At 42.5% G+C, this 18859-nt stretch overlaps 1 protein-coding gene across 2 annotated transcripts in view; it reads left to right on the top strand.

Moving 5' to 3' along the window:
- lratb.1 (lecithin retinol acyltransferase b, tandem duplicate 1) overlaps window positions 1–17219 on the top strand; it is a 23050-nt gene extending 5831 nt beyond the window's left edge. The window contains exons 10-20 of one of the 2 annotated variants that reach the window (XM_056369185.1): window positions 620–684; window positions 816–922; window positions 1041–1143; window positions 1783–1882; window positions 2635–2674; window positions 2799–2850; window positions 3305–3407; window positions 5322–5405; window positions 5883–6000; window positions 10052–10142; window positions 12509–17219. In XM_056369185.1, coding sequence (XP_056225160.1) covers window positions 620–684; window positions 816–922; window positions 1041–1143; window positions 1783–1882; window positions 2635–2674; window positions 2799–2850; window positions 3305–3407; window positions 5322–5405; window positions 5883–6000; window positions 10052–10142; window positions 12509–12583 — 938 coding nt within the window. In that variant the 3' untranslated portion in view covers window positions 12584–17219. Of the gene's footprint in view, window positions 1–619; window positions 685–815; window positions 923–1040; window positions 1144–1782; window positions 1883–2634; window positions 2675–2798; window positions 2851–3304; window positions 3408–5267; window positions 5406–5882; window positions 6001–10051; window positions 10143–12508 lie in introns of those variants that run through there. The other variant, XM_056369186.1, reaches the window with a different exon arrangement.
- Window positions 17220–18859: the final 1640 nt, after the last annotated feature.

The following is an 18859-nucleotide window of genomic DNA, read 5'->3' as shown; positions in this document are numbered from 1 at the left end:
CTGGGTCAGACCCGACGGCTGAGCTGTAAAAAACACAAAGCAGAGTTTATGTTTTCAAACGTTAGTAACCGGAGTTCACCTCTGCGTGAAGCAGCGTTTGTGATGTTGCGCTGTGGGAGTTCTGCAGCCGCTCCGGGACGTGAACTTCTGGTTCTTCTTGTTACTAAAAATGTAAATATTTCAGTCTAATTGAGCCCCGGTTGAACGCTTCACCCCCGCTTGACCGCGTCGCGACCCGCCGCTCTCATCGCTCCCTTTTATTTTGTAACATGACGGAGCCGGGAGCGTGAACTGAGGACGAACCGCTCGTCCGGTTCAAGCCGGGGTGAGGACAAGCGGCGGGCGATGTTTTCAGCTCAGTGAGGAGAGGTCAGGAGGTGAAACATGGTGATGGCGTAGAGGAGAGAGAGAGAAGAGGACGGAGCGAGAGTCCTCTCCTGTGGTCTTCAGGACAGCAGGGTCGCACAGCGGTCATCTCGGCCTCAACATGTTTACTTCCTCGTTTTATAAAACATCTGGACCAGATTCTTTGCACTGTCCGTTTACTGTCGACGTGTGTGTGTGTGTGTGTGTGTGTGTGTGTGTGTGTGTGTGTGTGTGTGTGTGTGTGTGTTCTCAGGTGTAGAGGGCGGAGCTGTCAGAGTGACCGGGGCTAAAGGCTTCGCTCCGTCACATGACTACAAGGTGAAACAGCGTCATCTTCTTCTTTTGATTTGAGCTTTTTGTGTTCAGGAAATTTAATTTTTTTTCCAGATTTAATACAAATCATAATATTTGAAACTCTTTGCTGAAGTCTCCTCCTCCTCCTCCTCCAGGTGTGTGCTACCTACCTGGACGGTTTCCGAGCGACGGCAGTGTGTCCTGTTGGAGGACCGAGGGCGGTGGAGAAGGCGAGACGGACGGCGGACAGCATCATCAAACGGTGCGTGAAGACGTTCAGCATGTGGGTGTCATCTGTCAGCTTCGTGTGTGTGTGTGAGAATAACTAAGGTGTGTGTGTGTGTGTGTGTGTGTGTGTGTGTGTGTGTGTGTGTGTGCAGGACGAAGAGGATGTTTAAGCAGCTGGGACTGGAGGATTTCGGCTCCGTTAATGTCCAGGTCCTCGGAGCTGAGGACACGTACGGTGCCAACGCTCGCACCAAGGTAACGCACACGCACACACACACACACACACACACACACACACACACACACACACACACACACACACACACACACACACACACACAGTCGGCGGATGATACTCTAGAAAACAACTGTCCAATCAGAGCTGAGGATGTAAATCACATGATCAGCCCCCCCAGAGCTACAGATTCATGAGAGGCCAGAAAGCAACAACCATGACACCGTTACTATTATTTAACACAGTCCATCCGTTTAAACGTCTCTGCTGGTTTCTCTCTTCACTTCCTGTCTTCTCGTCCGTCCTCATCCCCCCGTCCCTCAGAAGCAGCTCAGTGTCACAGTTAAGCCTGTTTCAAGCCTCCGAACTCTCCCTCCATCGCTGTTCTTCTTTCAATTGGACACACACTCTCTCTTCACCCCTCCGTCCCTCCACCCGTCCTTAATGTGTCCTCCACCAGGCGCAGGTCGGGGGTCACGGTTAAGCCTGTTTCACGCCACCGATCTCCTCCGACGCTTTCGTTTCTCTCTCCACTTTTCTCTCCTCCTTTTTATTTCTTTTACCTTCTCTTTACAGTGTGTGTGTGTGTGTGTGTGTGTGTGTGTGTGTGTGTGTGTGTGTGTGTGTGTGTGTGTGTGTGTGTGTGTGTGTGTGTGCAGGGCTCCAGAGAGGCAGTGATCTGGATGGCCGTCCACCACAGACAGAAGAAAGCTCTGGAACTCTTCTCCAGGGAAATAGCTCCAGCTGGGACCGGCATGGGTACGACACACACACACACACACACACACACACACACACACACACCTTCTTTAAGCCTAGAAGTGTATGTCAGTATTCACTCTAGCAGTTGCAGAGACGCTGAATGTATGTACAGTATGTACATTAATAAACTTGAGTTGCAGCTGTTTGTATGTTTCTGTGTCGACTTCCTGCATCGTGCTGATATAAGAGCACATTCTGACCTGGTGGTGGCGCCGTCAGGCCACCGGAGATGTCGGGGTTCGTCCTCAGGGGCTCATGAGTCAGTGAGACGTTTCACTCTGAAACATGTTGTTCTGATGTTTTAATCTGAAGGATCCGTTAATGAACTGGATCTGGTCCTCGGTGCCTTCAGGACCAAACATTCCTGTAGGGAAAAATGAAAACATGCAGCACTCCCCTCCCCCGACAGAATTCTGCTGCAAGTGGTTTATTAATATCCACACACACACACACACACACACACTGCTGCTGCTGCTGCAGATAAGGAGGGTTGTGACCTCCTGAACTAAATTTCGATTTTGTTTATGGTAACAAGTTCAGCTCAACCACACACACACACACACACACACACACACACACACACACACACACACACCCCGACACACTCAGCATGAACTGGTGAACTCGGCGTGACTCGGCTGATTCATGCTTCAGTGTTGTTGAACTGAGCAGGACAGGGAGCTGAGCTGAACTCAGACCAGCTGATTGTTATCTCTAGTAAAGGAGACTCCTCTCTCTCTGTCTCGCAGCTCCTGGACTCACCGGCATCGTGGGAGGACGTCCCAGAGTGTGAGTCGAACTTATTGGATTTTAATTCACCTCACAACAACAACAACCGAGACGAAGCGGCAGTGATTCAGTCCTCGGGTTTGTTCACGGTTGATAATAACACGTTCTTCTTCGTGGTCCCCAGGTCGCCTGTTCTGAAGCCGTTCTTCTTCTTACACCCCAAATCTGACTTGAAGGTGAGTTTGTTAAAAGAAGAAGAAGAAGAAGAAGAAACAACTGCTGTCTCAACACTTTTCAAAAGAGGAACTTCATGAGTCATAACGTATGAAAAACTCGGTGTCATCCAAATGTCAAGTCTCACTGTTCAGTATGAGACGAAGCTAATGTTGCTAATGTGTGAGCTGTGAAGACTGAAGTTAAAGTCACATGTGAAAACTGTTTTTATTTTTTTATTTTTAGAATTCCAACTTTAATCCCAAAATTCTGCAAAAAAAAGTCAGAATTTGAAGCAAAATGTAAAATATTTTGAATTTAATCTCAGAATTTCGACTTTTTTTCTAAGATATTTAAATTTAATCTGTCGTCAGATTAAAAACAAAATCAGTTTTTAGTCGACTGAACTCCAGATGTTTTATTCGAGCAGTGTGTCTGTCCGTCTCTCAGACAAGCGACACGCATTCGTCTCTGCAGGTTGACATTCACGTCGGTGGAGAGTTGTTGGAGTCACTTTCAGAGGTGGGACCAGACGAGCAGGAAGCCCCTCCCACCTCAGCAGAGGACTTACCTGACACAGGTAGGTAAACACACAACCAGTTATTGTGTCGTCTTCTGCACGTGGACGCCTGCGATTGTTTTCCAAAGAGAAGACGAGCGTTAACCTGATGCTGGGTAAGCTTCACCCGCTGAAGCATTAGCACTGTTGCCGTGGTTATCTGTCGACCTGACAGCCAATCAGAGGCCAGGATTCGCTCTTGTTGTGTCTGGTTTAGCCAACACTTGCCATATTCTGGGAGTCCTTCCAATCAGAAGCCAGTATTTCATTGTTCAGCCGTTAAACTCATCGTTAGATTATTTCTTTTTTTAATTATCACTAATGAACAAACAGACAGACTCGTGTCAGCCTGCAGGGGGCGACAGTCTCCTTCCCCCTGATTATAAATCAACACAAGTTACAGATCAGACGGACCTCTGTGTGTGTGTGTGTGTGTGTGTGTGTGTGTGTGTGTGTGTGTGTGTGTGTGTGTGTGTGTGTGTGTGTGTGTGTGTGTGTGTGTGTGTGTGTGTGTCTCTCTCTCTTATTCCTTGGGAGTACAAGCTGTGCTACTTTTTCCTCCTTTCACCCTTTCACCAACACTTCCCTCACATGGCCCTGCACAATACACACACACACACACACACACACACACACACACACACACACACACACTCGACACTCTTGCAATGCTGTTAAGAAACGTTAATGATGTCGCTCTGACGGAGCAAAGAGACTGAACTTATTCACAAATCAAAAGAACAGAAATTGAATGTAATAATACACAGAAAAGCAGGTTCACACACACACACACACCACACACACACACACACACACACACTGAGTCCTGGCTCCTTCCCCCACCTTCACATTCCTGGCTGAAAACAGGAAGGCCTCTCCAATCACAAAAAACCAAACCAAGAGAATAAAAACATTCAAATAAAGGAAGAAAAGAAAAGAGCTGCTGCTTTTAATATTTATTCACCTGGTTTTATTTTGAAAGATCAAAGACTCTGAGGTGATTTAGCTGCGTTTTATTCTCTTATTTTTCATTTTTGACAGGAAAACACTCGACGTCAGTGTTATGATAAAAATGACGCTTGCTTGCGTGTCTGTGTCTATGGAAACAGACTTCACCCTGGAGAGGGTCCTGGAGTCCTTCGTACGGTCCTTGAAGAGATTCCAGATTTCCTCAAGGGGTTGTTGAGGAGGTTACAGCAGTCCTTGACAAGACCCATATGGTCTTAACGGAGTTCCAGGTCCTTGAGAGCTTGAAATGTGCTTGAGGGGTCCTTGCATGAGCACAAATGGTCCTTGAGGGGGTTCTGCAGGTCCTTGAGGGGGTTCCAGGAGTCAAGCAGTCCATTACAAGATTCATATGGTGTTTAAGGGGTTGTGTAGGTCTTTGAGTGAGCTGAGATGGTCCTTGAGGAGGTTTCAGTGGTCCTTGACAAGACTCGTACGGTCTTGACGGAGTTCCAGGCCCTTGAGAGCTTTAGGTGTCCTTGAAGAGGTTTTTGAAGTCTTTGAGGATGTTTTTTTTTTTTTTTTAAGGTAAATAAAAAACAAACCCCAAGGTTTTTAAATCGAGTTGTTATTTATGATTTTATTTTCAGTTTCAGTCTGAGCAGGTTTGACGAGTCACAGTCTTAATTCTTTGAACGTTTTTCTCCAGTTTCATTTGTGGTGAATCATTTTTTTTCTTTGTGCACAGACAGAGAAAAATCCCATTACTCCATTACCTGAACAATAAATACACAGAGGTAGAAAGCCCACATTAAACCCGTGAGAAATAATAAAACAGAAACAGAGTGAAAACGCTTCCAGACCTGAACTGAGCTGCATGAGAATAAAGCAGGGAAAAGCCTGACTGTGTTTGCCTCTGTGTTTTATCACCGTTAGCTGAGCCAAACAAACACGTTTGAAGGCAGTTTTGGTTTTCTGGTCTCTGTCCAGACCTGCCCAGTGGACCACACAGCTACAGACTGGAGGAACTGGCCTTCACCAGGAGCGGAGACAAAGGAGACTCGGCCAACGTCGGTGAGAAAAAACATTGCGGAGGGAAAACGCACAATGAGATTGTTGTGACTGTAAACCTGTGTCCTCAGTCGACCTCACACATCCTCCAGTAGGGAAGCCACTCACCACTTCCTTAAAGGCTTTAGTTTGTTGTTATTCCTCCGCCCGGCAACAGTCAGAGCTGGCAGCCATTTTTTTTTTTTTTTTAATGGTTGTCTGTCCTCAACGGAATTTCTTCAAATTTGACACAAACATGAAAAGAAAACACTTTTTTTTAGCCATAACTCCAGATGTCACGCTGTAATTTTGACAAAATTTCACACAAATGTTGAATATTTTCTGTGACTCTGGATAAACAGGGATGTAACCTGAAACTAGTCTGAGTGGCGGAGGCGGTAATTGTAGTTCTTGGTCACAATTTTCACGTTAAAGGTGTAAAAATGTTTTTAAATGACAAAAAACTGCAGTTTCATCTTTGGTGTCTCGATTTCTCTGTAGGAGTGATCGCCCGTCATCCCCTCTTCTTCCCTTACCTGAAGAAACACCTGACTTCCTCTGTGGTGCAGGAATACTTCTCCCACCTCATCCAGCCGGGAGTTGGCAACGCCGTCACACGGTAAGCGGAGGACGAGCGCACCACTAGGTGGCACTAAATGCTACACACAGGTCCTTTAATTTACCTTTAATCAATCTGGACAGGAAGAGTTTAACTCCTTCATCACCTTCAAACAAATCCACCTGTGTGCGTGCGTGTGTGTAAAAGAGGATGTGGTGGTTATATTTGTGTGTGCACTTCTGTTTCAGACAAATAAAGAACAGGCGATTCAGCCTCCTCCACCCAGCTCACAGACATTTCAACACACACACACACACACACACACACACACACACACACACACAAACCCACACACACACCACAGCAACAGCAATTAACAGTTGCGGTCAGTGTAATCACTATCAGACGTCGGCCTTCAGCAACGAGACACAACAGAGCGGGAACACGCCAAAAACAAGACGCACAATCTGCAGGCGAACTGATATTAGTCTCGATCAGCCTGAGATGCTGCGGTCGACTCGAACACAGAGGAATCACCGTGACTGTGACACGTTCATCAGCTCGACTCCTGAGCGCCGCGGCTTTGACCTAAAGTCTGAACGTCTTCACATCGAGGTCGCCGTCGGTTCGTCTCTGTCATATTTTACAACACCACTGACTTTGTGGTTATTTTATGGTTGTTTTTATTCCACAAAAGCCCAAACGTTTCTCTGTATTTAATCTGCTGACCCCGTTTTAAAGTCTCGGACAGAACAAGGTTTATATGTGACTAAATGAAATCCCAGCCAGGAACCGAGAGCTGGTAACGAGCTGTAGAGACGACGCCTTCTTTCCAGTACAACACCTAAAGTTAAACATATACACACATTGTGTAGTTTTCACTGTTCTGACTCAACAAATCCTTTTAAAACCTTCTTAGATTAACTTCAGGAACCATGATGGCGACCCTTCTGGAACATTGGTATTTCTACGAAATGGAAAACGTAGAACTTGTTTGCGTAGCCGATCATGTTGTTTAATTTTAAACTATATTTGCACAAAGAATTCACGGCACTGTCGTGTCGTAGGATGAACTGTTGGACGGCAGAACGAACATACAGATTCCTGTACGGGTCCAATTTTTTAATTAGATTTGACTTAAACATTACGCTGGTTTAGATTTTTAAAAAAAGTTCATTTCACCTGTATTTAGTTATTTTTTTACCCAAACCCATCAGGGCTGCACGAGATGCAGAATTAGTTCTTGTACCGAACGATCACGTTTGGAAAATATAACTTGTATGTGAACAACGTGACACATTTTCCCCTTCGTCAAAAAACATTACAGCTCCTGGGATTTGTAAATTGCACTTTGTCATTAATTGTGCAGCTCTAACGTCCATTAATTAAAATAAACATAATTCTTTTACCACTTAACCTGTTGCTACCTGAACCGGTGCAGGACTTTGATGCAAACCTGATTTGAATCATGAGCAGCAGCGCGTCCACGTCCGTCCTGCGGCGTGATCAAGAAACATTATTTCCCCCAAAGACCTTCTTCATTTTCTTCCTTCCAATAATTTAGAACAGTTTCCACTTTAGAAATCTGAATTATTTCGTTTTCTTGCTGCGAGTTGGACGTAAAGATCGATGCCGCTCTCACGTCTGAACATTAACCGCTGGAGCTGGTTAACGTAAAGGAGAGAGAGAGAGAGGGAGAGAGAGAGAGAGAGAGAGAGAGCTCACTAACCAACATGTTCTGACTGGTTTGTTTAATTCGTACACAAACAGAAATGTAAAAAGGACAAGCTGTGGTTTTAGGTGGAGTTATGTGCTGGAATTATTTCTTGGCGACCGGAGGGACTTTGTGGAGCCTCAAAGTCACAGTGAGGGAAACCAGCAGAGACGAAAACACGAGCAGCTTCATAACTCACATCGATGACAAACGGACGTTCGTCATTATTTTCGACGTTTTATCTGAAATCGACTGAAAAACTTAAAGATTGATCAGTAATGGGAAAAATTGGCAGCGACAGTTCCCTGAAGTTTGCGTATGTGTTGCAGTTGTGTTGTTGCATAATGCTCCACAGCTGTTTGTTATATTGTGTCCACCAGCATAACTAGAGGAAATTTTAAAATCCTATTATCATAACCATGTCGCTGGCTCCGGTTTCCAAACTCCACAAATACCACACTGACGAAGATTTAACAGAGTGCTAAAGACACCGAAGCACAGCTGTGGTTCAGAGCGCCGCTCTGAACCACAGCTGGGGGGGGGGGGGGGCACAAGGTCCTCCGACATCAAGACACAACAGCGTAAACATCAGCTCCAAGGTGAATCGCCTCGCAGTGACAGACACAATAGAAACCAGGGGATTGTGGTTCATCAGCCGGAGTCTTCTTTCTCCTCAAACACAAAGATAAAGCTCCTGCAAGATAACAGTTATTAAAATGATGAGCTGTACTCTAAAGCCGCAGATCATCATCATCATCATCATCATCATCATCTTCTATGATGCCGAGATCACAAAAGCAGAAAGAAAACAAGCGGACCATCAGATTTTAAAAGATTTAAAAGCATATTTCTGAACTGCCCCAGTGTTTTCAGGGAACTGATATTTAAAGTGCATTGTGGATCATTTTTACCTTAAGCAGGTTAAATTGAAACGCCCCTAATGTCAGAAGGACTCGCTCTCTTTTGATAATTTAAATCAGATAAATTAAAATTATTATTAAATGATTCGTTCAAGAAAAAAAAAAAAACAATGAAAAAATATTTCAGCCTCTTTCATTAAACTTTTAATTTCTAGAAGATTCTTAAAAACACATTTTTATTTCTTTTGGAAACAGATGGAAATATTTTTGTACTTTTGTGTATTATTATAATTATTATACATAAATTATATTATAATATTATGAATTTCTCTTCACGATCACGAAAATCAAAGTAAATCTAATTCATCCTTGTCCAGGTTTTGTTTTTGTTTGGATTATTTGATTTCATTATTATTACTTATATATTTATGTTTGTTTAAATTTATATTTGTTTTTGTGTTTGTCTTTAACGACCCTCTTGAAAGCCGTTCCTGTAATTAGACTAGAAATAAAAAATATAAATATTGTTGTGTAACAGAGTGATCTCACTGACTTCAGGCCTCTACTAGCAATAAATAGATAATTAGTGTAATTCCCACTTGTGGCCACTGGTGGTCACTGTTCAGCAAACGTTACCATCGGACTTAAAGCTTCCAGCTCCGTGGGGAAGCAGCTGGGGGGGGGGGGGGGGGGGTTGATCCTCAGGTATGATGGGGGGGGGTTTGGGGGATGGCTGAACACGTGCGCGGCTGGCGGACGTGTCTGCGCGATGACTCAGCGGTCGGTGTAATGAAGAGGTGGAGGCTGTAAAGCTGCTGACCCGCGTCTCCTCTCACACCCCAACACACCTCCCTGCCGCCACAGACGCTTCATTAGTGCACCTCCACCGCTTGTTAACCCTGCAGGAGGCCCCGACACACACACACAGACACACACACACACACACACAGACACACACACACACACACACACACACACACACTTAACTGCTTACAGACAGAAGCACGCTCACAGGTTTTGCATATGATCAGATTTAACCCTCCAGCATCAGTGCAAATGCAAACTGCATGCAAACACTGATGTTCACACACACGCACACACACACGCACACACACACGCACACACACACGCACGCACACATGCTGACCGAGCAGGTTTAACCATGACACATACTGACACACACTTCTTGTAACTCCCACAGAAATGGTAACAAAGTTTAAAAAACACACACACAAACATCTGGACACACTTTCAGATCAACCTGAACACACACACACACACACACACACACACACACACATACATCAAAAAGCACTGTTATTAACACACACACATTTATGTGGAGTGTGTGCAGTAAACCGTCATACCAACACATGGTGCCAGGCTGTGGCAGACCTCTCTCTATGTGTGTGTGTGTGTGTGTGTGTGTGTGTGTGTGTGTGTGTGTGTGTGTGCGACTGTGTGTGCAACTGTGTGGTTTTCAAAGTGTGGCGGTTTGCGTTACCATGGTTACCGGTGTGTTTTTGTGGTTTTGCAGATTCACTCTGCCGGGGATCCACGGCCTCAACTTCGTCCTGCAGAGTTCACTGGGTGGGGGAGGGGTGGCGTCTCTACGCAGCGACCCCCAGGTAACACACACACACACACACACACACACACACACTTTGGTCTTTCTATAGTTGTGAGGACATTGAATATTCCCTATCCGCTGCCCCGAACCTAAACCTGGTTCTAACCTGAACCTTAAACAGCTGTTTGAAGTTGTGAGGACCAGACAAAATGTCCCCAGGACCAGCGTCCTCACAGTCCAACAACGTCCTCACGGTGCAGCAGCGTCCTCACAGCGCTGGTCTCGATGCTCGGTGCGGATACATCACAACTGTCACCATATTTTTCGAGCGTCACGTGGATCGTTTCGGGGAGTTTCCAGTTTTGCTGCATCAATACAATAATATTTGCAGCAGTGGTGTTTCAGCACATTTCCTCATCGAGTAAATAGAAAGTGAGGCAACAGTTCGTCGGCCTAATAGTGAAAACACTTCATTGTACTAAGCCTGTGAGTTACTGTAGACGCTGTAGTTGCCTCAGTGCAAAGATGTTTTCATTGAACGACTAATTTAAAACGATAAATAAAAATGAACTTAATTTACTCAAATTATCACTAAATAAAGCGTCTCACTTCCTCCTGAGCGCTGTCCGCTCCTTTAGATTCAGCTTCAGTCTGAGATATGTGACTGTGAAATGTCTCTGATGCACTGGATCTACTTCCTCCTGAAGAAATAGTCCCTGTGAAAAGGGTCGACTTTGTGTCTGTGGAGACGCCCCCCCCACCCACCCCCCGACCTGTACCCCTCCCCCTCCTCACAAATCCAACTGAACCCCTGCACACACGCTATTAACATTCCTCTCTTTCTTAACTGTGGAGCTTTGTCCTCTGTTCACGTCTTCCTCTTTCTGTTTTTCCCTCTTTCATCACCTCCTCTCTGTCCACTCACCGTCTGTCCCGGCTTCACATGCAGCGCTTTCAGCCGGCGGCTCGGCGTAGAGGAAGCTGAGACTCACAGACACCAGAGTCACTGTCATGTAAAAGCCCTGACTGGTTTACAGCCTCTGTATGAAGTGACTGTTGTAGATCATTTCTTGTTTGAAAGTCACAGAGCTCAGTTAAAAGCCACAAAACAACCACAAAGAGAAAGAAACAATCACAGAGACGCACAACAAACAATCAGAGAGATGAATAACGACCATAACAAGAGACACGATGAACACAAAGAAAAACGAAACCACTAAAGAGAGACACAAACAATAAACATTATCGTCATTATTATTTTATTTTTTAGAACTTTCTAAAAAAAAAAAAATTCAAATTAGGGCCACGTGAATTTTTATTTATTTATTTTTTTAAATCTGAAATCAGAGATTAAAGTCAGAATTCTTATTAAAAAAAGAGCTGGAAAGTGGAAACAACATGGACGCTACAGAGAAGACGAGCTGTGTTTTGTTGCTCAGAGTGTTAAAACGTCTCGTTGATCGCTGACTCATTAAGTTACTGCTCTGAAATACGTTTTCTAACGAAGCTAGGTCACGCCACATGGACAGAAACCAACGGGTACAACGCAACACCAGATTAAATGTCACTGAAAAACACTGGTGTCATTTCATAGAAAATTTGGAGCAATTTTTAAACCAAATTTCCCCAAAAAATTCACAATAGAAACTGATTTAATGCAGGTTTCCATCCACTACTGTGAAACATTTTCCTCGAAATATTTTTCTTGCATTTGCAGCGTTTCTTTGCACATTTTTACGCAGATGAAAATGGGATTTATGGAAACACAAAAGTGGCAAAAACCTGCAGAGAAAGTTAAGGAGACAACTTTCTGTCTATCACACATGTGCTCTCATTGAGCTGAAAGCTTTGAATTGACATTTTAGTGCAGAAGTGCCGAGATTACTGTTTGACCACTGTTTTCTGCTTGTTCAGTTGGCATGGCAACAGAAACAGAAGAATCAGTAAATATTACGTTTTAAAAACACAAAGACAAAGAGGAGTCTTTCCTTTCGATTTGGTGTTTTCATATTTTCACACAGAGTGAGGACGAGTCCTTTGTCCTCGTTACACTGCAACCGTTCTCCCTTTCACCCTCCTCCTTTATTTCTCTACGTCCCTTGTTGAGACTCTCCTGTAAAGTTTTTTTACCGCGTCGCTGGAATCCACAGCACATCAAAGAAACTACACACGCACACACACACACACACACACACACACACACACACGCACACGATTAGTCCTCGGCACGCTCACAATGTGCTAATCAACACACTTCACACAGACCCATAAAGCTGTAACACACGGAATGTGTGAATTCAAACACGTGAAGGTGGAAACACACATGTTCAGCTTGAAAGAGCGAACACAGCTTTTATACTTTCTTGCTTTTTCAAACTGTTGCTTTTTTTTTTGTCTTGGTTGAAGTTTTTCCCGTCTCCTCAGGGTAAAGCGTACGGTCAGATGCTGCTGGACTTGAAGCTGAGAGGACTGCCTGACCTCAAGTCACTGGTGGACTGAGCGAGACTGAAAGACAGAAGACGTTGTTGAGGGTGAGAGCTGTGGGAAATGGAGACACGAAAGCAAAACGAGAAGAAACGAATGCGAAAGTGAGACTCGACACAAACACAGAAGGATCCTTTATGGATCATGTGAAGGAGAATAATTCTCAGGATTCCCGATCACGTCCACAGTCCAAACAAGGGAAACCTTAAAAGAACACAAGATTATGACGTATGAAATAACTTTAAAATGCAATACAGTGGGACAAGTCCATTTAATTCATACAGCCAGTTACGCCCGGAGGGTTTTATGATCTGCAAGACACATGAGAGTTGGCAGGGGTTGACAGGATTTCATCCACAATACAAACTGAAAGAGAACGTTTAGGAAACTGTCAAATAAAACATCATAAATAATTTTAATAAGTAAAGCCTGAATGTTCAGTTCTGACGTAGGAATTTATTGTGGCTCTTTCCAAACTCTGGGTCCACTGACTGACTGACTGACTGACTGACTGACTGACTGACTGACTGACTGACTGACTGACTGACTGACTGACCTGATTAGTATGCACATCCAACTCCAGCTGGAGACAGGTACAGGACAGAAAAAATAAATAAAAAACAGCAACAAAGGAAAAGCAGAGGCTGTCAGCACAATGGAATTTCCAATGTTGCTGGTTAAAACGTTGAACTAATAAAAGCTTCAGTGTACGGACAGCCTGTGCTTTTCCTTTGTGAGCATTTTTTTAAAGACCTTGGTATGCGTCGACTTGGACCTTTCCAACATGGACGTTCCAACAACGGCACCCACTTCATGCCAAAGAGAAGAGATGAAGCACTTTCTCTGGCAGAGATGAAACATGAAACACAGTCATGCATAAAAACCCACTTTATACTATAATAACACTAAATTGACAACCCATAATGCAACTCTGTCTGCAGAAGACTGAAAATGCTTTCCATTGAAAAAGAAAATATCCTCAAATATAACCCTAACCCCACTTTTTCAAACCTCATTTACAGAAAGATGCTGTGTTTATATCCGGGTCAGTACACACACAAACTTCTAATCTTTCAGGGCAGTTTGAAAACTTCTCCAAGTTCAATCTTCAATCTCACCATAAAGTCCATGTAGTATCTGTTATTTCTCGTGGGCATGTGTATACCCTCCAAAATCTCCTTTTATTCAAGTAGTTTCAACCAAACATTGCATACATGCAAACTTCCTTCAATTCAGACATTGGTTTCAGTTGTTAATCTTTTGATTTTTTTTTCTGATTAGTTGTGACAATAATTTCGCAGATTATTCGATAATGAAAACAGCCATTAGTTGCAGCCTTTTTAACCACGGATAAGAATGAACTTTGAATCCCAACTTTTAAACCAACCGGTCCTTTAAATGCTCCGAAAGAAACGGAAATTTCAGTAACTCGATGCATTTACTGAATCAAGTTTGAAAACAGCTCCTAAATGGCCCTTGAGGTGGGATTGATTTGTTGGGATTTTATCTTATAATATGGTGTACGTTGAAAAATGGTCTATAGTGTATAATTCACTAGATTTACAGCTCATCAGCTAAAACTTTCAAAACCACCCAAACAATCCTTCAGTGACAAAGACTCCAGCCACTGCAGTATCTGCCAGCTCTGGTACATGGCTGCCTGCCATCGTAACCAGCATGTCCAATATGTAACAGAGGGGGTTTTCCATCCCAGAGGGATTGATGTCGATGATATAGGGAACATTCGTGGAGGTAAATGTGCAAATTTCTCCCAGAATCTGGACTGGAACTCTGTACCAGCTTCAGGGGAATTGGCCCTGACCTCTGACTTCCCTGAAATGGGGAGTGGTAGTTTGGGTTTCCCTCCGAGGGTAAACAAAGTATCCACCATGGCAGCGAGACGCTCCAGTCAGATACTAGGTCGAACGGGCTTGACGCCTGGTTTCCAGCGGCTCGTTCACCTCGACACGACCCGGCTCCGATGTTCTCCGCCCCACAGGAATGTGTGTCTCCTTCCACCAAACCGACTCTCTGGCCTCCAGTCTGTTTATCTATAATTGCAAACAGGCTGGAGCTGCAGTCAGAGTCACTCCACAGCTTCTGTCGTGGCTGCAAACTCATCTTACTCACCTCCTCTGAATCATTTCAGCCTTTCCCCAGATCTTCCTCCTCACGCTGCTGTAGTTTGCTCTCATCAGGAAAAAAGCTGAAAATCCCCCTGGCTTCTTTTCCTCTTCAGGTTTTTACATTTTTCCTGGCGCTTCTCTCTTATGTGACCCTTCTTGGGTTCAAGGAAAACTGTTCAGCCACTGTTTCTCTGACCTTTGACATCTTTTGGTTCTTTGGGAAACTGGCGATCGTGGTACAAGAAAGTATTTTGTCAAATGGACAATTTCAAACACAAAAAAGGAACCACATTAGACGGCCTGCCCGGACCAATAAATAAACAGTGGTCTTCTAAACGGACATTCAAAGATTTTTGCGCACAATAAAACCACAAGTGACAACTAGACAAATCCTTCCAGACTTAAATGGAAAATAAAGTTGGATGAGTATAAATCAGCACAATAAAAAAGGAATAACACAGGAAAAATAAAAATCTATCAGCATGTCTTTGGGATTCAAAAGATGACACTGAAGTGGTCAAATTTGAAGCGCGAGGTGTTTAAGTTGAGGCTGTAAATTCCCATGGATTTCCCGTTTTCATAAAACCCCAAATTGAAAGTAGACAACATCACTGACATATGGAAACACACCAACATCTTAAGGATGTAAATGAGGTTTGAGAGCAGAACTTTGGCTTCACATCTGTCCTGCATATTGCTGCTTCCCAACGCTCCAGCTCTGTGATTCCCAGGAAATATTCTTTGTTAATTATTTGGAGAAACTCTTCATCAACAACATTTTCTTGCTCTTTTTCTGGCATGTTTTAGTCATTTTTCTGTCTTGCTGTCGACACTTTCCTTCAGCCAAATACAAGTTTCGTTTGTGAACTGGAGTCAGAATCACTCAAATTTAATCATATTTCTCAATAACAAAAATATGGTTTCATGCACATGGGAAAAACAAAGAAACAACACAAGTTGGACTTCAGTATGAAGAATTAAATGCCTGAACAGTTAAAGTAAATAAATAAGCCCAAAAAGTAAAAGTAATTCAGTTAGATAATGTGAAGATTTTTGTAATAAGGACTGATGACCAAGTATGTGTCAGATTTCATGGTAATCCATCCAGTAGCTGATGAGATATTCCACCAGAACAGGTTTTTCTTTATTTCATTAGTTTTAAAACAGAAACATAAATGCTCAAACGGTGAAGGAAAAGCAGTTCAAGTTGTTTGGCCAACTCAACATAAAACTATGCAATATCTATCAATGGAAGAATGTAGGAAGAGGAGGATGAAGAATGTCATTTTCCAAATTTTGTGGTAATCCATCCAGTAGTTTTGTATTTTCTTTTAGATATTTTAGTCTGGACCAGAGTGTTGCTAGAACGCTGAAAAAGCAACGGTCCAAGAATTGAGCCTTGTGGAGAAAATTTCTGTCATTTCAGAAGATTTAAATCAACCAATATAAAAATAAAAACTATATTTAACTTGGACAAAAGCAGAGGAACAGATTCTCATGAAACTCTATTTGTAATATTAATAAGACACTAAAGAGCATGAAAATCTGGACCAAAAACTAGAAGCTTAAAATATGTAATTCTCCAACTTAACAACTGCAAAGGTCCAAGAATTAAGCCTTGTGGAACACCAGATAATTTCTGTTGTTTCGACATTTTTAAATCAACCAATACAAACATAAAAAACTTTCTTTAAGTTGGACATTAATCCACAGAAGAGCCTTTATCATTTTGTTATTCGAGACACTAAAGACCATGAACGTCTGTGCCAAATTTCATGGTAATCCATCCAGTAGTTGTAGAGATCTGGACTATAGATTCTTTTCATTTCACACGTTCGATCAGCGGAAACAACAACAACCTGCCACTTCTCTGACTTCAGAGAAAACCGGCTAAAGTTCTTGTTCTTGCTCTGATCAGTCGCTCTGATTTTATGTTTTCATGGATGAAGCATAAACTCACATTGAAGAATCACTCACACGTTTTAGGTTTCAGTTTTCTGCCGATGCATTATTCACAATGTGAAAAGTACATTTAGCCTGAACAGCACTTTGCTTCAGTGTTTCTCAGCTTCTGTTGACTTTCTCAGGATACGACAGGTTTGCAGGACTCTGGGGAAACGATTTAAACTCTCTGTTCATCACATGAAGCCTTGTTGTGGAACCACTTGTGCATTTACACTCTGCTGATTTAATTAAAGGGAGCACCACGTCGGTTTTAAGCTCCTCTCACGTGTTACTGCTCTTCGTCCATTTTGGAACAACTCATACAACATCCGATTAAACTCATCTGTTACTAAAAATGTAAATCACAAGTAACACATGAAGAGAAAACCACTCTCACATCTGCCTTGTTTGTTTTCTTGTTTTTTTTTATCATAGAAGTTTGATTCTTCTGCTTTCTACAGAGAAACTCGCTAATTGCATTGAAATAGTGGATTTCTGTATGATTTTTGTAGATACTAACCAGAAAAGATTAAAGCTATTTTTATGAGCAAAGCTTCTGTTTAAAGTTCATTGATTGTGTCTCTCGTCTTGTGAACCTGTAAAATGTCTTTGTCACAGGAAGCAGAGCAGGAAAAGGTGTCGACAGGAACATTTGTTTCATCGTTCGCAGGAGCAACAGTTTGTTTTTAAAGTGGATTCTGACAGTTTTTTCTGTGCAGATATTACTTTCCCTAAAATATCTATTTATCACTTTAACTCAAAAACATTTTACAAGCTGAAAAGCTTTTGTTTTGCCAGTTTGCCAAGAAAAACTGCCAAATACATCATTATATGTGTATTTAAAAAAAGACATATAACACATTAAATCACACAAAAACTGAAGAAATTAATTTATGGATGAGTTAATGGTTTTATTGTTTTATGTTTCTGACACATTAATAAACAACAAATCAAATATTCTGATGCACAAACCCACCAGCATCAAACAGCACAACATCCTGACCTCACAAAATGAAGCACTTGAATATAAATGTGTCAGGAGACAACAGTGGGAAATAAATGCCTCACAACTGTGGACATGACACACATTTAAAATTGAAAATGTAATTTAATAGTAATAATTTAAAATAATGTAAACTCTGTTCGTAGAGGTAGTTCAGGTGGTTTTATACCTAGAATAATACATTTCAGTTCAACAGCTGGTTGAATTTAAAGAATTTTCCTAATTAAAGTTTTGGTTTGTGAGTTGCAGCCTGTTTAGATTAATATGTTTAGTTGAGTCTGAATTTTTTGTGATTTTGATAAACAACTGTAGTTCCCATGAAAACTGAAGTATTTGGAGTTTGAAACAATTTTCAAGACGTTGTTGTAGGTAAAAACGTTGTAATTTAAGATCTTAAAATGCTTCAACATGTAAAATAAAGTAAAATATAAACATTATTTAAAGAAATATTCATAGTTATTATGAATCTGTCTGAATCTGATCTTTTTCTAATTTATTTGAAAGAGGCACAATGAGTAGTTCAAGGTCCATTTGTCCAAGTTACAAACAGTTAAAAAACAACAAACAAATAAACCGAAAAAACTTCCTGGTGTTTTGGGTGAACTGCCCCTTTAAGGACTCGTTTCCCACAAACAGCAGGTTCAGCATCAGACTGACAAAGTGAGGATGAAAGATGTGATTAACATTCATCACATGCAGACAGCATGGGAACTGTGTGTGTGTGTGTGTGTGTGTGTGTGTGTGTGTGTGTGTGTGTGTGTGTGTGTGTGTGTGTGTGTGTGTGTGTGTGTGTGTGAATCAGTGTGAGAGCTGCAGGTCGTCTCTTGAATCATTTGTCAAGATGTCGTCTTTGTGTTGCTCAGACTGACAGAGTTAAAACAACACATTCACAGCCTCTCTCTCTCTCTCTCTCTCTCTCTCTCTCTCTCTGTCATGGAGGATAAAAGGAGATAAATTATGTCTCATCCATCACTATTCTTTTCTCGTCATGCCTCTTGGTGTCTGTCGCCATAACCCCGTTCTCTAAAGCTCTCGCTCTCTCTCGCCTCCTCGTCTCTCACGTGTCACCGAACTGTCGCCATGTAAATTGAACTTTAAATAAGGTTAAAACTCACGAGTGCTGTGTGGTGATGTTCCCCCTCATGGCTTAACGTGGCCGCTCACTTTCTGAAACCGTTCAGAACTACGAACCCGTCCAAGTCCCGATCCCGTACAGAC

This window comes from Seriola aureovittata, chromosome 23 (genome assembly GCF_021018895.1).
Source record: "Seriola aureovittata isolate HTS-2021-v1 ecotype China chromosome 23, ASM2101889v1, whole genome shotgun sequence".
NCBI lineage: Eukaryota > Metazoa > Chordata > Actinopteri > Carangiformes > Carangidae > Seriola > Seriola aureovittata.
The sequence above is the reverse complement of the archived record's forward strand: the minus strand, read 5'-3'. Positions and strand labels throughout refer to the sequence as shown.